Genomic DNA, 13,522 nt, shown 5'->3' on the forward strand with positions numbered 1-13,522 from the left:
GAGTGGATATGCTGGGATGCTTTTTGGGGGTGGTCCGGTCGGTCCGGATGAAACGTTCACCCAAACTCCAGTCCCCTGTTCCCAGCTCCAGTCGCGTTTGTTGGGGGGGAGTGGGGGGGTTGCATCCCACTGGCAGAATGAAAGTCCACTCCTCCCCATCCTCTCCACCCTACGCAGGGATCAAACATTCCAAGACAAACTGGAACTCGGGAAGGAGGGCCAGGGAAGGAGACGTGAATAGCGAGGATTTCAAGGAAAACGGAAGACTCTGCTTAAGATTAAGGAGTTTGTGGGTGGCTGCAGATACACCTCCCCTCGTCACCACACGCTTCATCTCCCCTTGTGCTTCATGGGATAGGATATTCACAGGAAAATGTGATCCTTGCCAGTGCGCTTCCCCCCTCCATCCGTTCCATTCCCGGTCGACTGGTCAGTCCAGTGTACCTTCTTTGACTCTTCGAGCTGTTCGGGTGGGCGAACCGGGACGAAAGGAAGGTGGGAGGGGGGGGGGAGAAAGGGGTGAAGTGAAGCGTTGAGTGTAAAAGGGAAAGGGAGAAACATTTGACGGGACGGGATACGATGAGATGCATGTTCTAATGCCTTCTGCCCATCCTTTACCTTCTCTCCCATTCTCCGTCTTCCCCTTGTGGGTTTGGAGGTTGGGTGTTCCTTTTCCCAAAAACGTACCCCTCTTCGTCCGCCCCATTTGCAGTCGACAAAATCCTTGCCGATGGCTACAAGGGGACATCCGATTTCGTCGCCCTCTCTCTCTCTCTCTCTCTTCCTCTCACACACACACCTTTGTCCTTTTGACTAAAAACGAACCCCATCTTTTGAGCGTGGTCGGGCTTGGACATGCGAGGACATACAGCCCCATCCCAAGGAGCGTTGGTTCTGATGTCTTCAAAACGGTGCCCGACTTTTTTGGGAAGGAAAGGAACTGAAACCTTGGGGGTTTCTTATTTTTACTGTGAAGATGGCCATCGCCAGTATGCTTGCGGAGTGGGGTTTTCTCCCCCTTTTGCAGCCTTTAGACCCTTCATCGACTCTCCGCCTGTTCAATCCTGGTTTTCTTTATCAAAAAAAGATGTCCTGACCACTCGGAGGGAGGGAGGGAGGGGGATTGAAGCTTTTATGTTGCGTTTCTATATTTTTCCCTCTTCCCGCATCGCCTCGAGGCCACACTCGGTCTCGGTTTTGGTTGTCCCCTCCACAACGTTCAGCACAGGGCAGCTAGCAAAACGAACGAGTGAAACCAAAAAAAAAAACAGTGCCCCCCAACCGCCCATATAAAGACGACTCAAAAGGAGGAGGACAAGATCACTGTCGCCTTGAGTCGCCAGGCCTTTGGTTCACGGGCAAGAAAACTCATCGTCCGGATCTTCATTTTCAGCTCATTCGGCGTTGGCGTTGAGAAGCATTTCAGGTCCATCTTCCTTTCATATCCTCCCTGCTCCCCCACATTAAAAGATTCATCGCAAGGTTCTGTGAACACACAGCAGGGTTGGGAAGGGACACACCATCCCTCCTCCTCGGGGGTTGGCAATCGAAAAAGAATGGAGAACGAACTTTTTGGCTTTTCGAAAATACCTCGAACAGGGGGGAGAAGGCAAGAAAAAAGTTTGTTCCTTTCCTTCCTTTTTTGTGTTTTCCCTGTGCCAATGCGCCTTCGTTCTTAAGACAAAGAAACAGTTCTGGACCGTGAAAGAGAGGGAGAGAGAGGGACTGGGAAATTGGGAGTAGCCAATCCTCTCAAGCAGCCAAGGCAATCGGCAAGGGAATGGGAAAATCGATACCGACAATAATGGTGTACGATCGAGAAAAATATTTTTCATTAACGGATGACCTGTCTCTCGACCTGCGGACCGGCGAAGGAAAATCGTCGGCTTTGGCTCGGCAGTCACGTGGCAGGAGTAGGCGTGGAGGTGTGTTGTTTTTCGATTGGGAGTGGATTTATGAGCTTCTTAAAAGGGGATGGGAATGTTTTAAGATACTCTGTGTGTTGTAGAAAGATGTATTTTCTACCTATGTTATAGTGAAGTCGACGAGAATCAGAATCAGAAACAATGTATTCAATATTAAACTGTTATACACTGTTATTCTGTTCCGTACAGAGTGTATAACAGTTATAAGTACACTAATTCTGCTTAAAAATGCATTGAAAACCACTATTACGAGATAAACTATCAAAAACTCTTCTACATGATTTTAGTAATACACGTATAACAGTATTCCCCTCATTTTAAACACTAAAATTAAATGATTTGAATACAAAAAAACAACTTCAATTAAAAAAAACATGCTGACCTTTGACACATCTTTATAACAGATTACAAGCTGTTATACAGCATGTGTCAAACTGTTTGTTATACATGGCATTTTTCTTCCACTCTCGTTCTATCAAACCGTGGATTAGCGTGATCAACTGCCATGCTGATGCATTTGGCCCAAACACATGGGGGGGGGGGGGGGGGTTAAAAACCCACCGTTTTATCATTTATTCCTCCTGTATTCCCCCTCCCTACCCTCTTCCTTGGTCAGGTTGTCAGGCAAACAGATTGGAAAATGCCAGCAAGCATTCACGCGCTTGACTGCACAATCCTTTCCATCCGATGATGCTGTTTTCGGAGGTGGAATGAACGCTCCCACCCTACCCCTGTGCCATTAAAAAAACCTCCCACCCTCTCTATACTGTTGCCCCTCGAAGGCGTTGCACGCAAAGAAGGGACGCACATGGCCCAAGGTAAAAGTAATGGAACAACACAGTAAGAGAGAGAGAGAGAGAGAGAGAGAGAGAGAGAGAGAGACAGTTAACGGAAATACCTTTCCTGATGAAAACGGGCAAAGCAATGAACGGGGAAAAAATACTTAAAAATTATTATTTTTCCACTCTCCACACGCTGCTATCCTGTGATACACTCTTTCAGGCCCTTCTTCCATCCCAGCCAAACTCAGAAAGCGTTCCAACCCATTTGTGTCCATCGGTCGAACACGGGATGGTAAACCCTCACCCTTGCATTTTCAATATATTCCTCTCTCAAAGATTCGATCAAGCACGAGATATTCGGAGCTGAACTGAACCCTTCCCCCTCCTCCTCCTTGACTGAGTTCTCTGTCTCGGTAGACCCTTCTCAACTCGGGGAACCAGGAACCAGGGAAGTGAACGTAAGAAAAACGAATCTTCTTTGCAAAAGAATTTCACTCCCCGGTTGTGAGGGTTGTGGGTGAGTTGGAAAGAGCCAAGGTACGACACGCTAACGTGGATAGACAGCAGGCGGCACAGTATGATGTGTGGGGAGAGGGGGAGAAGGGGAAAACTCAACCGAAAAACCTTTCAACCGAGGCAAGGTGCCGGCAAGGGATCTTCAGAGATGCGAAGATGTTTGCCCCCGCTTCTAATGCCTTCCCTCGATGCTACCAGCGCTGGGGGTGGGCTGTTGGGACGGGGACCGAGTCTGGTCCGATTCCGACGCCTTCTTCAAGACGCCTTGTCCCATCCCCACCAGACCAGCACCGAAACGTCAAACCATTTCTCTCGGCATCCTGGGGCTCCTTGCAGAAGGGAGGGTTTAGAGATTTGCTGCTCCCGCTTTTCACCAAACCTGTCTTGCAGGACAGGGAAGAGCGGTGGGTATGGGTGTGTGTGTGTGTGGAAGACGTACATACAGCATATCAGCAGCGCTGAGCTAAATAGGGCCCCTCGAAACGCGTACCACCATGCTTGATGCTTCTACAGAATGCGTCGAATTCCCATTCCCGAGCTTGCGGGGAGTACGTTATGTACTCCTGAAGCATCTCCTCTCAGGCCGAACCGCCAACATGCCATCGCTCCTTCCGGCGAAAGGGAACGAGGGAATGGCCTGTATGTGTCTCTGTGTGTGTATGTACGCTGTGAGGGTAGCGTAATATTGCTCTCCATCTAAGAAACACGCGGAGGGAACGCCTGGTGACGCTTCTGACGACACTGACACAGGCGCCCTAGACAACGCTTTACTCGCTCGGTGGATGGATGAACCACCTCTCAGCGCTTCAAACTTTCCAATTTTTCCAAACGAAAGAAAAGAGGTAAAGAGGAAGCGAGCAACGTTCTTATATTGGGAAAAGTTTTCAGTCCCGTCTCTCACTCCCCTGGATGGTGTTTCATTTTAATCGAACCCGAAAGCCCATCCGTCTGCCCCATTCGCCGCCAGTCTTTTCGATGATCTCTTGGGAGTGTAATGGAGGGAGTAAGAGAAATTAACTCCTTCTTAGTAGAGTGAAGCGTCGGTGCGAAGCAAGTAAGATGGAAAATAATAGTCATGAAAAATGAACGCCCTTTTTGGTTGTGATGAGTGTGGCGAGGCGAGGTGAATATGACTGACCAAAAATATGAATCCTGCGACACGTTTGCGGTCTACTAAAATATAGCCAGCTTCTGGGGCCATAAGAAACCCATTAAAACCGGCACAAATTAGTTTGCTATACACTATAACACACCAGAGGGATATAATGAAGCCCTTCCACTCCTCCCGCAAAACCGTCCCAAAATCCCATCGCATGGTGCCCTTTTCACACATTACCAATTACCCTCTAATTTGCCCTCGGAGACGCCTTAATTGGCCCACCAATCTCGGGCCGAATATCGCGCAAACAGTCCCGATGTCCTGATTCGAGCGCCTTCCCTCTTACAGTACAGGCCACCGTACCAGAGCTGCCTTACCACAGTTGTGATTGGCAGGAGGGTTTGCATCACGGGGTCGGTTACCTGCGACCCTTTTGAAGCCGACCTCTTGGACGCAAACGTGGGGTTCGTATTATTCTTTTCTAACCATCGATTGCTTCTTGAGCTCGCTGAAGACACCTTTTTCCAAGGAGGGTCACGACGACACAAAGGTCTTGTGCCCTGAAGGGAAGGTTCACCACGAATATTATGATTGGGAGCGGCCCAAAAGAAAATGGACGATTTCGCAACGGAGATGATGAATGATGGAGTATGATAATAGTTTTTAATGTAAGTTATAGAATGAAATAATATGTTTAAGGATTAAATAGAAATTTAGAATCAATAAAACTACTATCAAAGATAAAGTTGATACAAAATCATTAAAAAACATTTATATTTTAAATAAAATTATGTGGAAAATTGATCCATATGGAGCTTATTAATCATAACAAGATTAAAAGGCGACAAACAGCCAGCGCCTAAATGTATGCTACTTGTAAGCATTCGAGCTTAACAATCACTCGCAATGCGCTCCGTCTCCATGGCAACGGTGGCAATGGCACATCATCCGCTTCTGCCTCCCACTGTAAAGGCGTTCCATACTGAAATACCCATAGAAGTAGTAGAACAGACTCACCACATTCAACGCATCGTCGTCCGCCAGCCCGAAGCTTCTCGTCACGTCCAGGTACGTCGCGGCGATGGGTACGGTACGGCGTCGTCGTCGCTTCCCGTCGTCACCTTTTTCACTGCGGTTATTATTGTTTAATCCCACCGCCGGAAGATGTTCCCGCGATCCGTTCCGTTCACTTGCACACACTGTAACACTGAGCTCATTACCACCACCACCTGCTGCTGCTGCTGCTCGATCACTAGACAACACTTCACTAACGGCACTGTTGGGTCGCGACACAGCCCGCACGATCTGGGGCTTCCCGTTCTCCACATCGTCTGTGGTTAGCTGTGCCGGTGTCACAGCTCCACCACTGCGCAATCGGTTAGATTTGCCATTTTCGTACAGATTCTTCAGCAGCTCGTAGTACCGAAGGGAGGATTGGCTTCGGTCGGTGGTTTTGCTACACTGCAATGCCGCGTCCTCGCTCGGTCGGGGGATTCGTTCACTCGGCGGCACCGTGTCGTCGTTGCGTGGCTCCATCCTGGGCTCGGATTTTGACAGGTACACCTTGGTGGTAAGCTTGGAGCACTGACTGCACAGTGACAGGAACTTGGTGACGGCTTCCCGCGGTAAAAAGGCGTACGTTTCTGTAATCTGTAAAAGTGCAAGCTAGTTCAATAGTTCTTGGTTGTTCTTGACGCACATTTCAATGCTCTTTGCACATTCTACGCACCGTACGGTAGGTTCGCTTCTGACCGGCATGTCTGGTCGCGCGGCTACCGAGCGACACATGTACGCCATAGATGATGTCGAAAAAGTTCTCCACAACGGCCACCTTCTTGTACGGCTGGCCAGGTTCCTGTAAGGACAGCGGAACGGGGAAATGCCTTTTGAGTTTTGGGACGTTCAGCGAATTCGAAGCATTCTTACCAAGCCACCACTGGGAGCGTACAGCATGCAGCCATCGTTTTCGGGGATATTCTGATGAGTAAACATGTCCTGAAAGTCTCCCGGCTTGGAGGTGGTGAACCCTTCAGCATGAAATCGAATTAGAATCAGTTATTTTCAAAATTAATCTCATGCAATGCTGCAATAATCTGGCCTGTTTACTAATCTACTTCATAGCTGTCACAATGACAGCTATAGTTAGCGCCATCTATGGTACACTAGCACCGAACCTTACCCTTCGTTTTCACCCAGAATCGAAATTTGGAGCTGTCCGGATTGTTCATCTCCAGCCCGCGCAGCGTCTTGATGATACGGGCCTGCTTCTTCAGCGTAATCGTCTTCGTCTTGGCCCGATCGCCGTACGTACGTATAACCCATGGTTGAAATATCTACTCATGCAGCCCAGCAAAATGGTGTTTATGTAAAGAAAAGGAGGAAAAAAAAGAAAAACAAAAAGAAGGTTATACCAACACGTCACACATCACAAGTGTGGTGAGATGAATGAATTACGACATGAATGAATTTCCACACGAAATTCCACGGAGAGAGAGGTGAGGGACATCACGGCAAAAGGGGGCAAATTGTTCCAGTGAAAGTAGTAAAAGAAACAACCAACAAACACAGAAAACGTCTGTTGCATACAAAATTCGCGGAGCAAGAGCTGCGCGAGAAAAACACGCGTGAGAAAATGCAAGGGGTTGCCAAGGGTTTCTTTATGCCCGAGAAAGAGATACCGCCGATCGAAGTAGTCGCAGAGAGCGAAAAGTTTCCAGTTTGTTGTTTTTCCACCGAGAAGGAATGAGTGGGAGAGATAGTGCACGAGAAAAAGAGAGCGCGACAGTGCGCTACGTGCGCGTTCGCTTGTGTCAGTGTGTGCGCTCTTATCGTGAGAGCGGGTCGGAAAAACCTCAAATAATCGTTTGCGGGTGTTGGAAAATCGGACACGGTTTGCATGCGAGCTGGATGGATGGGAATATGACGGTTGGTTGGAAAACTTCGGGTCTATTTACTTCAAACATCTGATCACGTGTGTAGTCGTATTTGGCTAGCCGCTTGCCGTGACGTAGCTGCTGGTGTGGGAGTTGCTGCTGCTGGTGATAGTGTTGGTAGTTGGCCGGATGTTGCTGGTGTTGGTGCTGCCGCTGCTGTCGTGGCGCATTCAAATCAGCTGTTTCGCTTGGTGTGGATTTTTCACCATTTTTCTCACCGCAACCACCGTCAGGGCCAGACGCCGACGCACGCACACCAACACCGGGAGCGTTCTGGAGGGATGGCGCGTCCGTGGGGAATACGTGCTGCTCTGGTTTTATGCCGCCTTTGTCCTCTTCCTCACATCCCGTTGCGTCCTCATCGCCTTTCAGCTCTTCCTCTTCCTCATCCTCCTCATCCTCCTCATCCTCATCTTCGTCGTCGTCATCGTCGTCGGCGTCGTTCTCGTACCCGGCATCCAGGTCGGACGTGTCCCGGCGGCCACCGCCGCCGAGCCGGCTGACCTTGGCCAAGGACGACGCCGTCGAAGAGCTGGAGGATGAGCGCGATAAACGCCGCCGTTTGCGTGACACACTTCTACCCTCCAGGGAGCGTACCGGTCGTCCACGGGTCGCCACCGGTGGGCCGGGCGCCGGAGACTCCTTCGGCTTCGGGCACTGCCCCGATGGATCGATGGTACGCAGCACCTGTGAATCTTGTGCATCCATCACACACACAGCTAATTTGCCTATTGCTAATGCTTTTCCAAAAAACAAAACTGGTCGTGCGTTTCAAGGAAGAAACTCAACCCACTAGCTAACAAAACAACAACCGCATGCCACAAACTTAAGGATAAACCAATTAACACACGATCAAACCGACACACACAGAACGACTACAAACACCGGTTGAGTAAAGAGGTTGAAAACACGATTAAAAGATCACAAACGTTTAAAACAAAACGAGTAAGGAAAGTAAAAGTACTACACACAAACACCAAAAACTAGAACAAAATAGAAGAAACACTAGCAAAACTAACAACAAAACCACAAAACATTCACGGTACGAACAATCGGGGTAATTTAAACAAAAAAAGAAGTGTTTAAAAATGAAATATTTTAATAGACAAACAAGAGTAAATGAAGGAATATGTTAAACAAAACAAATGATAATGGAAAAATCGTGTTGCCACCGAAGGAGCCTCGAGCTTGAGCTGTGTTTAGTCAACGGCACCAGAATGGAAACTGTGGCAGCAACGTTTGAGACGATCGACGTTACGCGTCCAGTTGGGCGCTTCCGCAAGGACCTCCTTGCAGCATCTCTTGCAAAGGATCTTGTGCGCAGCGAAGTAGCACAAGGAGCACAAGTACCGGTCAAAAGGGGGAAACTAGGGAAGAAACACACGAAAAAGACCGTCACCTTACCTTACCGTCGTCGGTCCGGTTTTGGACGGTTAAGAGTTTGGACAATATTTTTTCGGGCAGGAGTGTGTTTTGCCGCGCGTTGCTTTCCCGAAAAAACACACATACACTCACACACATAGGGACTCACGGACTGACCGCTTGCTGATTGGACGGTAAAGGACATGGGCAATGGGGTGGAATAGGGCTAAAGAAATTTACAAGCGTGTAAAAGAGTTATGCGTTTTGCGTTCTGTTTAAAGCATATTGGCCCTTAAAGAGATGAAGTTTGAAGTTTTGCTGTTGGAAAATGAGTTTTTAATTAATAAAAAAGCATTTAAATTGATTTAAATTGATTTCAATACTGTAAAATGTTGATGTAGCACTTTTGAAACCCTTTTTTCTTGATAAACAAATATTTTACAATCAAAAAAATGCAAAAGAATTTACAAACTTGTTCCCAAAATCGTACAAAAATATATAAATTTTAACAGTAAATTGAAAATACATTTAAATGTTGAAACAATATATCATTCTTCAATCGCCATCTACGCTAAAAGCCGTCAACTGAAACTCTTTTTCCAAACGCCAAATGTCCTGCCATTGCAATGCCTTTCCCGAAATGAAACGAGCCCACACACTCACACATATATATATCAACTCCAAATAACACACCTTCCTATGTGTCTGTGTGCGCGAGCGCGCGTGTTTGCAAATATAGAAGAAAAAAATATACGCAACAAAAAAATACCAGTTGCGCAATTTTCCGAGCACGTGGCACATTAACACAATCAAAGCAAGCGCTCGCACACACATTCTCCCGGTGTCTCACACACTTTGAGCACGGGTGTGTTGAGCGCAATCGAACGCGTGAGAGAATGGCAGGATGCAAATGAGCGCGAGAACGAGACGGAATGGAAGAGGATGGAATTTGTTCGTTTTTCGACTTTGGACCTTTTTTCCTTTTTTTTGCATACGTCACTTACCTTGTGCCGCCTGTGCGCTACCTGCCTGCCGTATTTCCGTACCGAAAAGGTCCTTGTACCGCGTGCTCCAGAGGAGGTTCTTCGTCCCAATGAAATGGGACGTCCTAAGAAAAGGGCCTGTTACGTTACAAAATGTCGGCTGCCCGTGGGCTGCTTTGATCTTGACAGTTTGCGAGCTGAAACGTGTTGGAGCTCCAAAAATAGAACAGCCAACAGCTGTCGTTGCAACCTCCTAATCGATGGAATGCTACACGGGTTTTTTGGCGGGCTAGCTGTTGTTCCGTCTCTGCCAGGACATCAAGCGAAAAGCTTGTCCAAAAACACGACGACGACAACACGACGAAACTGGTCCAACTGGTTAGCGTCGAAAATTCACTCGCGTCCAGCATCCCTCTTCCTACTCCCAGAGTGTCGTTGGTGCATTTTTCAAGCCGTTTCGTTCAGATTACGCCAAAACAGCAGCAGCATCCGAAACCGGTTCGCTTTTTCGGTGCGCCCGTAGTCTTGCCGAAAAGAGTCTTCTCCTGGAAGCTGGACGTCGCGTTGTCCTGGGCTGACCAAGCGGCCGGACAAACCGGACCCCCAGAACTGACCAAAGCACGAAAGGACATGAATGAGAAAGAGAGAGCGACCAATACATCTCATACTCCTGCAACCGTTTACCGGAACCGGATGGCGACTGCAGAGAGGATGCTGCGGATGGGAACTCCGATGTCATGACCTCCAAAACGGGGAAACTGCTCACTGCTACGCTTTGTGGGAATGCAAGGGGGCCGGCGAATGCTTCCTCTAATAATGCTTTCGATTCGATTCCTAGTCGTTCTAGTCTGTTGGTTAACGGGTTTTGTTCGCCTTCCTTCATTCAGATGTTTAAAATTTAAATCGCTTCTCTAAACGCACTGAAAGGAGCTATTTTTTGTTTGTGGTCCTCCTTTCATTCTACTTCCAACTAAGTTGTTGGGCCAGATTTCACGGTCTGCTGGCAGGATGTATCGATGACCGTTCGATAGGGATAGTTGGCATTGTCTGGGCGTTTAGGTGTGTGACGAAACTGGTTGCTGTTGGAACGGTGGTTTCAGTGGCTTTAAACCGCATCATAAACGTGTTTTGGAATAGATTCAATAGCATCGTTAATATACAAGGAATTGCCAACAGTTTTATAAGGCTTTACATTTTGTGAGCTTCAAGGCATTGGTTTTTAATTTAATTGAGTGAATATCTCATTTCAATAAACCGATACAAAAGCATATAATTGACTCGCATCAGGATCAGTAGACGATATAATGCGTTGTATGAATGATTCATTAAATCAAATTTCTAATCGACATTGAGACATTTATATGTTTGGTAGATATTTTTTCTTTAAAAGCCTATAACATGTCTGTTTTGAATTACAATTTTGAGTTCAGCAAGCTGCAAGTATGGGTAGACGTCTAGACATCCATAAACCTAGATCTTTTGCAAATAATCATATGATCTTTCGGAACAAGGATTTATTAAATCGTAATGTATATTTTCGGCATATTAGCACAAATTGTTAAACACAGAAGATTAAGGACTAAAAGAATAGAGCAAGCCAAAGAAGGGACAGTCCATTCTAGGCTTGAGCCCACGTTCCCACGTTAATGGGCACGTTTTTAAGTCATGCTAGTCGCGGACTGTACCACGGGACCACTGCTCAACTCAACAACTCTAATGGACAATGATTTGCGGACAATGAGAGTCTTTGAACAGCAACAGATACTAGCTTGTAATTACAAGTAGAGCGAGCTTATACTCGATTAAAAGCTTTGAAGCCCTCATAAAGGTGCACAAACATGCGTATTCAAAATAAGCTTTCTTACTTACTTACTTACTTATCCGGCGCTACAACCGCTTTGCAGTCTTGGCCTACCTCTAGCTTTATATATGCCTGTATATAGCTTACGCTCATCAATTTGTCTGATTAATCTGATTAACTGCTTTAAGTTTCTTCTCGAGATCTATGGATATTACACCTTTTTGTCTTCCATTTAAAGCCCGCGCTAGAGCCCCAGTGAAATTGAACGTGAAATTTCGGGATTTTCTGCTATATTTCAATAAATTATTATCAAAATATCGCTTATCGTACACGGAAAAGAAAGGATATTCATTTGCATCTAGACTATAAACCGAATATTGAATTAATAATTAATAAATACTTATGATTCCCCACTTTGTTCACGGTAAATGGTAATGGTCTACGGGGAATCACAAGGAAATGTATTTTATTCATTATTTCAATATGTTTTACACACAAATAATAGTTGGGGAATGGAATATCCTCTCTTTTGGTGTACGATAAACCATATTCTGATAATAATTTATTGAAATATGGCAGAAAAACTCAAAATTTCTCTTTCACTTTCACAGAAGGTCTAAAGCGACCTTAAGTAAAACCTTTTTCCTCTGCTTTTAAATGCGCTTCATGTTTAGAGTTCTCATTCTAAACAATAGAGATGCTTATATGCTCCAAACCGAATGCAATCGTTGTAGGAGTGTCCTTCCTTCTTTTCAAACAGATTACTTAACATGTTTGTTTTGAGATGCCATCTGAGATTTTGGAACACGATTTCCTATCCCAAAACAGGATATATTTTAAATTCCATTTCAAGTTCATTCAACGCACTGCTTTTTTATGTGATCACCAAATCCGAAACAAGAATTCCGTTTAAAGATCCTAACGGCGCAAAACAAGAATCAGACACTGCGTGAAAAAAGCGCCAAATTTCACAACCGTTTCCCTTTCCACGCCAACAAAAGTGTCGTTATATCCAATATCCAGGCTGTTATGCGAATGTAAATTGCTCCCTTACACGGACAGTCAACTCCACAGCGGCTATCCTCACCGCCCAAGGTATCACAGTCCAAGCCAGTAGTTCCGGGAATTGTTCCCACTTAAAAACAGGATCCGAGTTTAATCTCCGAGTCATATACAAGCAAAAAAGGATTCAAACAGCCGTTGGAGAAGATGAATCGTTTCCTAGAAACAATCAAAACCCATCACCGGCCAAAGTTCATCGAAGCTTGGACATTCTGCCCCATTCGTAGCAAAAAACAATAACCCAAAAAAAGCATCTCAACATCCCGAACAGATCAACAGATCACAGATCCTGCAAACCGGACATCCAGTGGAGGATGGCCGTTCCCAAACGAAATCCGAAGGAACAAAAAATCTCCAAAAACTCGTTCCAATCGGTCGTAAAATCAAGCAACTTGCTTGCACATCGTTGGTTCACACCGAAAAATTAATAACACCAGAAACCGTCCAGAAACCGACGGAGACGACGGTGCGGACTGGTTTTATGCATCATTTTCCCCCAATTTTCGTGCCGCGAAACTTTCTCACCGCAAGCAACTCTTTCTCCCGCTCATCATCTCGTGCTCGCATCTTTCCTCGCAATGCCCGATGAAGATGAAGATGACCAGACCAGATGAGGCTCAAGGATGGAATGGAGGAAAAACTGGATTCTGTGACTGTCCGGCCCGCAGTTTGCCGAAAACAAAAAACAAGAACGAACGCACACTCACACACGCTACTCCCCTCTGGGTTGGTGTTACCACCAGCATCACCATCGTCGTCATCATCATCATCATCATCCCCTTTCCCGAAAAATAGAGCCCGAAAATGCTGACCAGCGTCCACTCTGCTTTGTACCGTTCGCCCTATACGCACCCTCCTGTAGGGAGGATGTGCCAGAGGGGACCTTACCGGTCGTTGGCAGCATCGTCATCGTCGTCGTCGTCGTCCTGATATTGAGACTTTTACAAGATGCTTACACTAGACTTGCTAACTAGTTGCTTCTGGTAGCAAGCATTTGCCTATGGACCAGTGCATTAGATTGATACGTTCAGTACAGGCCTGCGGGGTGGAGATAGATGC

General features: G+C 46.5%; 1 protein-coding gene across 3 annotated transcripts in view; it reads right to left on the bottom strand.

Annotated features, from left to right (window-relative positions):
* LOC120955263 (nucleolar protein 4-like) overlaps positions 1-8,887 on the bottom strand; it is a 51,445-nt gene extending 42,558 nt beyond the window's left edge. Inside the window, exons 1-5 of one of the 3 annotated variants that reach the window (XM_040375970.2) lie at positions 7,277-8,887; positions 6,502-6,655; positions 6,249-6,349; positions 6,052-6,177; positions 5,340-5,972 (exon numbers count right to left, since the gene is read on the bottom strand). In XM_040375970.2, coding sequence (XP_040231904.2) covers positions 5,340-5,972; positions 6,052-6,177; positions 6,249-6,349; positions 6,502-6,655; positions 7,277-7,963 — 1,701 coding nt within the window. In that variant the 5' untranslated portion in view covers positions 7,964-8,887. The remainder of the gene's footprint in view (positions 1-5,339; positions 5,973-6,051; positions 6,178-6,248; positions 6,350-6,501; positions 6,656-7,276) is intronic. The other 2 variants (XM_040375969.2, XM_040375971.2) reach the window with 2 other exon arrangements.
* Between the last annotated feature and the right edge of the window lie 4,635 nt (positions 8,888-13,522).

The sequence above is a fragment of the Anopheles coluzzii genome, chromosome 3 (genome assembly GCF_943734685.1).
Source record: "Anopheles coluzzii chromosome 3, AcolN3, whole genome shotgun sequence".
Taxonomy (NCBI): domain Eukaryota; kingdom Metazoa; phylum Arthropoda; class Insecta; order Diptera; family Culicidae; genus Anopheles; species Anopheles coluzzii.